General features: G+C 33.1%; 1 protein-coding gene across 6 annotated transcripts in view; it reads right to left on the reverse strand.

Moving 5' to 3' along the window:
• The window catches only part of DLG1 (discs large MAGUK scaffold protein 1), a 223,480-nt gene that overhangs the window by 140,092 nt on the left and 70,948 nt on the right, over nt 1-12,440 (reverse strand). For all 6 annotated transcript variants that reach the window (XM_016200019.2, XM_016200018.2, XM_016200023.2 and 3 more), the window contains exon 4: nt 4,784-4,948. In XM_016200019.2, coding sequence (XP_016055505.2) covers nt 4,784-4,948 — 165 coding nt within the window. The remainder of the gene's footprint in view (nt 1-4,783; nt 4,949-12,440) is intronic.

The raw sequence follows: 12,440 nt of genomic DNA on the forward strand, positions 1-12,440 counted from the left end.
TTTACCTAATTCCCAGTTCATTTTCAGTTTTAGGAATCTTTACACAGTCCTTATTAGTATCATACTACTATATTTATAACTGTTATATACAACAACAAAATCCTTGCGGAGTCCTTTTCTCCCACGTTAGGATTTTCCACCATACTGCCAACTTCTTTCTTGAAACTGCCTAGCACACTGGCAAGAAAGTTTCTCCTTCAGAATCTTAAATCATAATTACCTATAGGCTAAGGTCTGAATAAAGTAACTTTCAATTACTCTTACTTCATTCATTATTTCAGTAATGAGAATCAGCACCAGCACCTACAAAAACCTGATAGATTATTGCACAGTCAATCTCATGATGGCAAATCTTTCCTTTTTTAAAAAATATATCTTTATTGATTTCAGGGAGAGAAAGGAGAGGGAGAGGGAGAGAGGGAGAGAGGGAGAGAGAGAGAGAGAACATCAATGATGAGAGAGTCATTGATAGAGCCCACAACCGGGGCATGTGCCCTGTCTGGGAATTGAACCCAGATAGTCTGGATCCTAGGTTGACGCTCAACCGCTGAGCCACGCCCAGCCGGGCGGCAAACCCTTCTTAATAGGGTTCAAGACAAAGATCCTTCACACCTTGCCATCATTTCCTAACAAGCACCCTAAACATCAGGTATAGTATCATGAACTTTCCTACATTTTTAGTTTCCTCTGATAATCACTCTCCTACTGTACTTATTTTCCTCAGTAACTGCCTTCTCCTCTAAATTGGGATCTTGTACACATCTTTCAACACCTTGTCCAAGAAGCAACTTTCTCTTTTCAGAATACTCCAAGAATTTATTTCTCTAATTTTTCATGTTACATCATACTGTATAATAACTATCTCATAAAAAATAGTTACTAGACTAGATGTTTAATAAATGTTTGCTAAGTGCATTTGTTGTTTGATGAACCAAACTAATATTCTAGCAGTTAATTTTTAAAGAAAGTATCTATTAAATCAATCTTATTTTTTAACTATTAGCTTTTATAAGAACTGTGAAGAATAAAGTACTGCCTAATTTACATTGTAATCAGATCACTACTGTTCAAAGAATTTTTCAAATTACAAAAATAATTCATATACTAAATCCATGTGCAGTATAATAGTTACTTGCTTGCTTCATTCCAAACCATAATACTATGAAAGTGGAAAAGCTCCTTATATTAGCTTTAAAAAAAAAAAAAAAAAAAAAGAGGCCGGTGCGCCTCAGCAGTTGAGCATCGACCTAGGATCCAGAAGATCGAGGTTTGATTCCTGGTCAGGGCACATGCCCAGGTTGCAGGCTCGATCCCTAGCTGAGGGTGTGCAGGAGGCAGCCAGTCAATGACGACACTCTCATCATTGATGTTTCAACTCTCTCTCTCCCTCTCCTTCCTCTTTCTGAAATCAATAAAGATATATTTAAAAAAAAAAAAAAAAAGAGGCTGTTAACCTGATAACTGACAGCATATTTTAAATAAAATATATTTCACTGTTGAACTTCCTAAAATATTTGTCCTGGTTTTTAAAAAATTATAAAACATTAAAACTTGCCTTATGTCAAAACCAAAGGTTGTTGTGGTGTTTTTTTAAATTTGATTTTCTAACAAGTTAAAGGGACGCTAATCATTTTCCTATTATCCACCCGCTCCTAGTCTATCTCAATCCTGAAATAATTATGAGGTACCTGCCACAGTAACCTATTCATGAGATAGGGAAAGCAGGAAGAAATTCCCCAAACAGGGCAGCTTTACTAATTCTTAAGTTATAATTGTATCAGAATATAGTCTGTCAAAAAGTATCAAAAACTTTTAGAAAGTTCATATGCTTCTGACCAAGTAATTTGACTCCTGGAAATCCATCCTAAAAAAATAAATCAAACACTTCTTATGTCCAAAGATTACTCACTACAGCTTTCTTTACAAAACCCAGTAAAAATGGAAATAACAAATAGCAAAGACCAGAAATGTTCACCAAATTATGGTACACACATACTATGTAATATGTCTGAAGTTTTAAAAAATTTAACATGGAAAAATGTATATAAGAAGTTTATAATAGGAAAAAAGCTTAGGTTTATTTAATTCCTGAGATGTGTGGAAATTCTGCATAACAAAATTGTTTTTTGGAATACGGCTTTATTTGCCTAGTGAGCATTTTATGCAACAGCAGAGAACTGAGGCTCCATCATATATATATTTTTAATTTTTATTTATCAACCTGAGACAGAGAGATCATGAGATCAATTTTTTGTTGTTCCACTTACTTATTTATGTATTCATTGGTTGATTCTTGTATGTGCCCTGACTGGAATCAAACCTGTAACCTTAAAGTATGGGAAAAATGCTCTAAACAACTATGCTACTTGGCCAGGGCAGCTGCATCATATTTAAAGAGGGTATATAAAATACTTTATGCATGCTGGCTCATTGTCTGCTTATGCCAGAATCTGCATACATATGAAAATAACCACCAAAACACCAAAAACTTTGGAGTTGGATGTGTGCACATTGGCTTTGGATAGTTTGTAACAATCAGAATGACCAGAAATTCAAAGCATCAGAAACAAAAAATACATACGCAGAGGTTTTCAAATAAAGTAAGAAATAGATTATATCATTTCAGTTAAGAAGAAAACAGGCACAGGCTGACAAGAACAGCCTATAAAACAAGCATTGAATGATTAGAGTTCAATTGTTTTAAGGTTCTTATGTTGTTCAGAATGAGGATAAAATATATTTATTGATTTTAAATTATTCTGAAGTTAAAGATGTGTATTAAAATTTCTAGGATAACCATTAAGGGAAGAGAAACATTAACTTAACTTCTAATTAGCTTAACTTCTAAGCTAATAAGAAAAAATGAGATGAGAAAATACAATCCAAAGACATGAAACAAGCATCTCCTATGTTTAAAACTTAAAAAACGTATTCCTAAGTAACTCATGGGGCAAAGAAAAAAATCATAATGAAAATACAAGAATATGTCAGGATGACAAAAAACATTACATATTAAAATTTGGAGGATACAGCCAAAGTGTTATGTAAAAGAAAATTTACAAACTCAGTATCAGAAAAGGCTGATAATGCAATAAACAACCAACTTCTGAAACTAGAACAAAAAGCCAAACAAAATAAACTTGAAGAAAGCAGGAAATAAAAAATAACATGATAAAAGGAGAAAGGGAGAAAAGATAAAAGGAGAACTAACAGTCACTAACAGCTAACTGACTTTTCCATTATATCTCTCATTTAGTCTCCCAAGAGAAGATCAAGATTGTTTCTATCAAATATTCTTCAGTTGATATGTAGGGTATCCACACATCTTATTTATGTATATACATAAACAGGTATATACATGTATGCATATGTATGCATGAAAACAAGAGGGTGGGGGAGGCAGCACCCAAAGAGGGACACAAGAGAACATTTTTCAAAAAGAGATAGTTCTCTGAAAACACCAACTTTGAAATTGACCATCCACTGGCAAGAATGATCAAGAGAGAAAAAAAGTTACCAACAAATAATGTTAGGAATGAAAAAGGGGCCACACCTAAATATAGTACAAACAAAAAAATTCCAAGATATTAAGAATAATATTTTGAAATAAATATGAATTGGATAAAGTCCTACAAAAAAATAACCTAGGAGAACAACTGTTAATAGAAAACTGGAATGGTACTATAGCTATCAAAATTTTTAACCAGTAATATGAAATCATCCCTCAAAGAAAATTACAAAAACCAGGTTAAGTTTTACCAAATTAGAAACGATCCTTAGTCACAATACATACACACAACCAACAAAGTATCCAGAATATATAAAGAACTTGTACAAATCAGTAAAAAGGACAGCTCAATACAAAAATAAGCAAAAATCTTGAGGCCATGTCACAGAATAGGAAACTTGAATGAGCAACAAATATATTTAACCTCATTATCAAATAGGGAAATGCACATTAAAATCACAGTGAGATAATATTTACTACAAACCCCAATGGCAAAAATAAAAATATCAAGTATTGCTGAAAATATGAATCAATTAAAACTTATATACTGCTGCTGAAAATGTAAATTATACAACCACTTAGAAAATAATCTGGTGCTATCCACAAAAATGTGTATACACAATCTATGTTTTTAACAGCACTTTTTATATTGGTAATAATCTGAAATATCTCAATGTTCATCTAATGTAAGATAAATTATATTCATAAAATAGAAAACTAGAACAGTAAAAATAATGAATCTCAGGAATATGTATATATAACGTTAAGCAAAAAATGCAAGCTGAGATTATATACAGTATAATTCCAATTGTATAAAGTTCAAGACAGGCAAAATAAATAATATATTGATCAGAGATATAAATATGTGGTAGAGTTTTTTAAGAAACCAGGATTGTGGTTATTTCTGAGAAGGAAGGCAAGGTAATGAGATTAGGTAAAGCCACAGACTAGATTTCAAAGAAACTGGTAATCTTTTTCTGTACCTACTGATATTTAAGAAAAGTTTTTAATAATATTTCAATGTGTGGTATTTGAAGTATAATAGTTCCTTCATAGGAATTTTTAGGCTTAAAGATAGTATCACTGATTAAAATTCATTTATAAAATATATCTTTAAAAATGTTTTTAGAATGCTAATAAATATTATAAAATTCCCTATACTACAAACCCAGAAATAATCAAGGGAGCAAAATCCTACATGAAAGAATAGTTCTGAGCATGAGCTATACTAGTAACAAAAGTAATATATAATACATAGCAACAAAATTAACTTACCTTTATTGGTGAAATATGAGAATGAGAAACAAATCCATGGACATTCTCAATTTCTGACAGGTTCTTCTCTGAAATATGAACCAATTCTGGACCTATCACTTCACTAGTGATTTGTGGGGAAATGTGCTCTTGAGGAGGTGTATCTTCATCCCGATACCGGTATTTCTGTAAAGAGAAGAAAACTGTTAAATGTGAAGAAGCCCTGAGAAGCAAAGTGAGTTCAATTCAAATCACGGTATTCATAACTAGCCAAATACTCGATAATATTTAACTATATGGAGTGTATTTTATGGCTTAACACACCAAGTCTGAGAGAAATTGGTCTTCATTTTAAAGTCATGCTAACATTTAAATGAAATTATTAGATTATTTAAAATAGTTCAGATTCTGAAAAGATGGAAGAGTGGGAAGCCCCAGGAATCTGTCCCCCATCTACATAACAACTGCACAGGCAGAATCTGATGTAACTATTTTGGAACTCTGGAGTCTGTTAAAGGCTTATAGCTTCCAGGGGGAAACTTGGATGATAAATTGAGGTTAATTTTGGCCAACTTCACCACTTCTTTTCAACATAGTAATGGAAGTGGTAGCCAGAACAATAAGACAAGAAAAAGAAATGAAAGGCATCCAAATTGACAAGGAAGAAGTAAAATTATCCGTTTGTAGATGATACAATCTTATATACAGAAAATCCTACAGACGTCCAAAAGTGCTGTTAGAACTTATGAATTCAGAGCAAAGTAGCAGGATACAAAGTCAACACACAAAAATCATTTCTATACACAAACAATCTAAAAAAAATTACAAAAACAATTCCATTTACAACAGCATCAAAGCAAATAAAATAATTAAAAATGAACTTAACCATCAAGGTGAAAGACTTGTACAAAGAAAACTACAGAACTGCTGAAAGAAATTAAAGATGACGTAAATAAATGGGAACACATTCCTTGTTCATGGATTAGGAAACTTCATATTGCTAAGATGTCAATAGTACTCAAAGCAATATACAGAGTCTATACAATCCCTATCAAAATCTCAATGGCATTATTTTTGAAGAACTAGGAAAACCCACCCTAAAATTCATATGGAATCTCAAGGGATCCGAAGAGTCAAAATAATCATGAAAAAGAACAAAGCTGGAAAACGCAAACTTCCTCATCTCAAAATTTACTACAAAGCTATAAAATAAACCCTCATATTTATGGTCAAAATATTTTTGACAAGAGTGCCAAGACCATTCAATGAGGGAAAGACAGTTTTCAACAAATGTTGCTGGGAAAACTGGATATACACATGCAAAAGAATGAAGTTGGACTCTTATCTAGCACCATATACAAAGATCAATGCAAAGTGAATCAAGGACCTAAATGTAAGACCTAAAACAGTAAGACTCTTAGAAGAAAACGTAATACAAAAGCTCCATGATGCTGCATTTGGACATGAGTTCTTAGATATGACACAAAAGGCATAGGTAACAACAACAAGAACAAGACAACTGTACTACACTAAAATTTTTTAAAATTGTACATCAAAAGACACTATCCATAGAATAAAAGGGCAGCGCACAGAATGGGAAAAAATATTTGCAAATCATGTACCTGATAAGGGATTAATATCCAGAATATATACAGAACTCCTAAAACTCAACAATAATGAAAATCAAACACACAATTAAAAAATGCCAAAGTGCTTAAACAAACATTACTCCAAATAAGATATACAAATGGCCAATGAGCATATGAAAAGATTTTCAACATTACTAATCATTAGGAAAATGCAAATCAAAACTACAATGAGATACCATCCATAGCCATTACGAAGATACCTTATCAAAACAACAGAAAAGTATTGGTGAGGATGTGGAGAAACTGAAACCTTTATGCACTGTTGGTAGGACTATAAAATAGTATGGCGGTTCCTCAAAAAATTAAAATACAATTACCATATATACCCAAAAGAATTGGAAGCAGGATCTTGAATAGACATTTGTATATCAGGGTGCATAGCAGCATTATTCACAATAGCTAAACCATGGAAGAAACCCAAGTGTCCATCAACAAGTGAATGGATAAACAAAATGTGGTATATACATACAATAAAATATTATTCAGCCTTAAGGAAGGAAATTCTGCAATATGTTACAACATGGATGAACCTTATGGACATTATGCTAAGTGAAATAACCCAGTCATAAAAAAAGACAAATACTGTATGATTCCACTTATATGAGGGACTTCGAGTAGTCAAAATCATACAGACAGAAAGTACAATGATGGTTGCCAGAGGCTGGGGGAGGGCAAAATTTTGAGTCATTGTTTATAGGCATAGTTTCAGTCTTACAAGATGAAAAGAGTTATGGGGATGGATAGTGGTAATGGCTGCACAACAATGTGAATGTATTTAATACCACTGAACTGTAAATGTAAAAATGGTTAAGCTGGTAGTTTTATGCTATGTGTATTTTACCACAATAAAAATGAAAAACCCTGAATATTTATTTGCCTATTTCTTACCCAACGTTAGCTGAACACTGTATCTCAAAAGATACAGTTGTTTAAGTGAAGTCAACATGAAAAGTTAAAGTTGTTTTGGTTATCTTATTCAGTTAATTTGTACACAAATGAAAAAAAATCAGCCTTTTCAAATTCTAATAAAAAATTAGTCTATTAGATAACAGTATTTGTTTTATTTACAAAAGAATCTGTCTCTTTCTTGCTACCTCTCATACACACATGTAATTCTATGCAATCTAATTTTAAAAGATTAACATAAGAAAACCAAATCTACCTCACACCATATATAAAAGTAAAAGATACTATAATTATAGGAACTGGGAGAAAAATAAAAATGCATGTTTCTCAAATCAATCAGGCTGGGAATGTGTATGCATAAACACAAAACCAAAACAAGCTAAAATATGCTCCCCCAAATAAGTACACTCATAAACAAACCAAAAAAAGGACATAGACAAAGCGCAATAGAAACAAGAATTTATAACAAAGAATCACTAACCCCTATAATCTGCTTTTATAAATCATTTTTTTAAAAAGACAGCAAACATAATAAAGATACAGTCACAAAAGGCATACAAGTGGGTCAGTAAACATATAGGAAAAACATGTTCCACTTCTTTAGTAAATAAAAATAACAGTGCCAGCAACTCAGAGAAATGAATATAAATCATCACATTCCTGGTAGAGGTCTTTTTTTGGTGGGCAGTTTGGCAATATGCTTCAAAAGCCCTAAAAATGTTTCTACTTCTTGATCCAGTAATTCCACTTCTAGGAATCAACCGTAGAGGTAGTATCAGTGAGCAAATTAAACATTTGTTGCATATAGACAAATAGGTACATTATAAAATATTTTTAAAAATCTTAACTATGAATTTGACTGCAACCTCCAGCATCACTATTTTTAAATAACATTCTTCTGTGAAACAGTACAATTACATGGAAAACAATGAGGCCCACATCAACATTAACTAGCTTAAATAAATCTGTTTTTATATTATTTTCAAAACCACTGAAAATAATTTTCTAACTTCATCCCGAGTAAGGCTGAACATAAACACACTTACAAAACTTAACACAGTTTATACATTCAATTGAGTGGAAGCAAAATCTAACTACTCTTATTTATACCTTAGTAGATGTAAGAAAGGACACTTGATACCATCTTTTCAAACTTTACAGATACTTACATGCAGAAGGATATTCACTATAGTATAGTTTGAATGAAAAAATGAAAACAAGCTGCCTACCACTAGACTGCACCTCCCCACCCTCACATATGTTAGACTTTGATCCTTTTTTATTCCTTATAATTATTGAAAACCTCAAGGCAGTTGACCTCATTTCCCAGTGAAATCATTCCATTCTCATGGGACGATTTAATTGGTTCTTTGGCTTCTGTATTTCCTGCAAATTGGCAGCTAAATGCAATAGCTTGATCAGTCTCATGTTCAATCCTTTTGCCAAGACAACAGATGGTACAGTGTTCTTCTATCAAGAAGCACATAGCCCTGGCTGGTTTGGCTTCATCGCTAGGATGTTGGCAAGTCAAGGGGTTGAGGGGTTGATTCTTGGTCAAGGGCACATACTTGGGTTACAGGATCCTGGCCCTGGCCAGGCACCTACAGGAGGCAACTGATGAATGTCTCTCTCTCATCTCTCTCTCTCTCTCTCCCTCTCCCTCTCTCTCAAAAAAAAAAAAAAAAAGGAAAAAAAATATCCTTGGGTGAGGATTAACAAAAAAACAAAAAAAAGGAAAGAAAAAAGAAGCACATAATGTCTGGTTATTTCTTTTTGTGATGCTAGCAGCTCTTGATACTCAATGACTAAATTCATTCACTGGGTGCTGCAAAATGGTGACACACTAATTCCATTAGTTCTTTTTAATTTATTAAATGGTATACATATATAATGAGACATTTCTCTTCACCTACAATTTGGTTGCCTATTGGTATGGTTAACACATCAATAAACAGAAAAAATACTTAAGTATGCCCCCCTCCCTTTTAGCACAAGTTTTCAAGACAGATAAAAATTGGTTCCCTATCATCTTCCTAAGGTTTTCATATACCATTCAATGCAATCCTGATCGAAATCCAACCTGGCGCTTTTTTTTCTTCCAGAAAATGACAAGCTGATCCTAATATTCATACGAAGTTGCAAAACACCCAGAACAATAAAAAAACAATCTTGAAACAGAAGAGCGAAGTAGAGGACTCACACGTCCCAATTTCAAAACTTTCTACAAAGCTACATTAATCAAGATTGTGATACTGTCATAGGATAGACACATACCAATTGAATAGAATTAAAGGCCCAGAATGTAATATAGCCTTACATTAATGGTCAATTGATTTTCAACATGGGTGCTAAAGCAACTTAATGAAGAAAGAACAGTGTTTTCAGCAAATGATGCTGAGACAACTGGATGCAAAAAAATTAAATTAGATGCCTTCTGATACCATACAGGGTGTAGCAAAAGTAGGTTTACAGTTGTTTATATGGAAAATAGTACAAGAATAAATAATACATGAATAAAATTTGTGTTTTGAGTACTCACAACTGTAAACCTATTTTTGCCCCACCCTGTATATAAAAATTACTCCAAAATGAATCATGATCTAAATATATAAGAGCTAAACCTATAAAACTCTTACAAGAAAACTTAAGTGAAAATCCTTATGGCCTTGCATTAAGCAATGGTTTCTTAGGTAAGCAAAGAAAAAACAAAATAAATTTTATTTCATATAAATAACTTTTGTTCACCAAAGTACACTATGAAGAAAGTAAAAAGGTTATGTACAAGGGAGCTCCCATAAAACTGTCAGCTGATTTCACATCAGAAACTGTGCAGATCAGAAGGGATTGGTATGAAATATTCAGTGATGAAAAGCAGACCTACAACCAAGATCAATCTACCCAGAAAGGTTGTCATTTAGAATTGAAGAGATGAAGAGCTTACATTTCTCTAAAGAGAACATCAGATGGACAATAGATATATGAAAAGATGCTCAATATCACTAATCACCAGAGAAATGCATATTAAAACCACAATGAAGTATCACCTGACATCTGTCAGAATGGCTATCATAAAAAAGACAACAGACAAGTGTTGGCAAGCATGTGGAGAAAAGGGAACCCTCATGAACTGTTGGTGGGATTGCAGGCTGGTGCAGCCACTATGGAAAACAGTATGGAGGTTCCCCCAAAAAATTAAAAATAGAACTGCCTTATGACTTGGCATTTCCACTTCTGGGTATTTATCTGGAGAAACCCAAAACACTAATTTGAAAAGATATATGCATCCTGAAATAATGTTCCCTGCAGCATTATTTACAATGGCCAAGATACGGAAACAACCTCAGTGTCCATCAACAGACAACTGGATAAAGATGTGGTACTATATACAATGGAATTTACTTGGCCATAAAAAATGAAATTTTACTATTTGTCACAATATGGATGGGCCTAGAAGGTTTTACTAAGTAAAGTAAATCTGAGAGAGAAAGGCTAAAATATCATACGACTTTCCTTATATATGGAATCTAAAATAAACAAACAAATAAACAAAAGAGAAACAAACTCATAGAATAAACTGATGATTGAAAGGTAGGAAGGGGTTTGAGGGCTGGGTGAAAAGGTGAAGGGATTAAGAAGTACAAATTGGAAGTTACAAAGTAGTCATGGGGATGTAGAGTACAACACAGTGAAAATAGTAATATTGTAATAACTATGTATGGCATCAAGTGAGTACTAGACTTGAATCACTGCATAAGTTATATAAATGTCTAACCACTATGCTGTATACCTGAAACTTATATTGAATGTCAACTGTAATGGAAAAATTTTTTAAAAATTTTAAGTAATGTCCACGCATTTTGTGTATGGACAACCCCCCTACCCGCAAAGAAAAATTTAAAACTCTGAGAACCAAACGATATAGATGTTCTGATGAAAAAAAGCCCACCAAGTTACCAGCACAATTAATAGATAAAAATCCACACCAGTCTCCTTTAACTAAAAATTTCAGAACAATGGGGATAAAGAAAAGACTAAAAGTTTTCAAAGAGAAGAAAAGCAGATTATCTTCAAAGGATGAGGTAGCAGAATGGCTGTCATAGCAACACTGTAGGATGACAACAATGGAATTAATGCCTTTAAAATATGATAAATGATTTCCAAACCAGAGTCCTATACTCAAACTATCAGTCAATTGTGAGAGCAGAATAAAGACATTTTCAGAATGTTAGATCTTAAAAATTTTATCTCCCATGTACCCTATCTCAAGAAGATATTGGAAGACGGTGCTTTGCCATAAAGCAGAGGCAAACTCAAGAAAGCAGAAGATAAAGGATCCAAGAAACAGACATCCCATGCAAGAGATCAGGTGAGGACACTTCCTGGGACAACAGCAAAGGAAAGTCCCAGGACAAGAGCCATGTAGCAGAATGGACAGCAACCCATTAAGATTGAGACATACTAAACACCAGAAGAACAAAAAACTATAGAGGAAAGAAAATGTAATCACAACAGATATTTTTGCTATGATTAAATATGTATGTTCCTTTAAAATCTAGCCTTCTGTAAACCCATTCACTAAAAATAACAGGCCTTTCAGAGAAAAGAGAGTTAGACAAAGACTACTCAAAACCTATGGAACATTTTTAAGAAGTTGGGTTTATTGGGGTGTAATTTATATAAAGTAAAAATTTTCCTTTTGAAGTGTATAATTTGATGTTTCGAAAAATGTAAATAACTGTGTAACCACCACCATCAAGATACAGAACATTTCTATCACTCCAAGAAGTTCCCCACTGCAGCCAGTTCCTCCTCATCTTCTAGCAACTACGTACTGATCTAATTTCTGCCCCATGTTTCGGTCTCTACAACATTCCACGTCACATGAATAACCACACAATATGTAGTTTTTTGTGTCTGACTCCTTTCACTTAATGCTATTTTTAGATGCATCCATTTTGCTGTGTATATCAGTTTGTGTCCTTTTATTACTGGAGTCATATTCCATTACATAGAGGTACCACATTCATCATTTGAATTGAATTGGGTTATTTCCAGTTTGAGGTTATTATGACAAATCTGCTATGAACATTCACATACAGGTCTCTGTGTAAACTTAACATTTT

The sequence above is a fragment of the Miniopterus natalensis genome, chromosome 6 (genome assembly GCF_054644295.1).
Source record: "Miniopterus natalensis isolate mMinNat1 chromosome 6, mMinNat1.hap1, whole genome shotgun sequence".
Classification (NCBI taxonomy): domain Eukaryota; kingdom Metazoa; phylum Chordata; class Mammalia; order Chiroptera; family Miniopteridae; genus Miniopterus; species Miniopterus natalensis.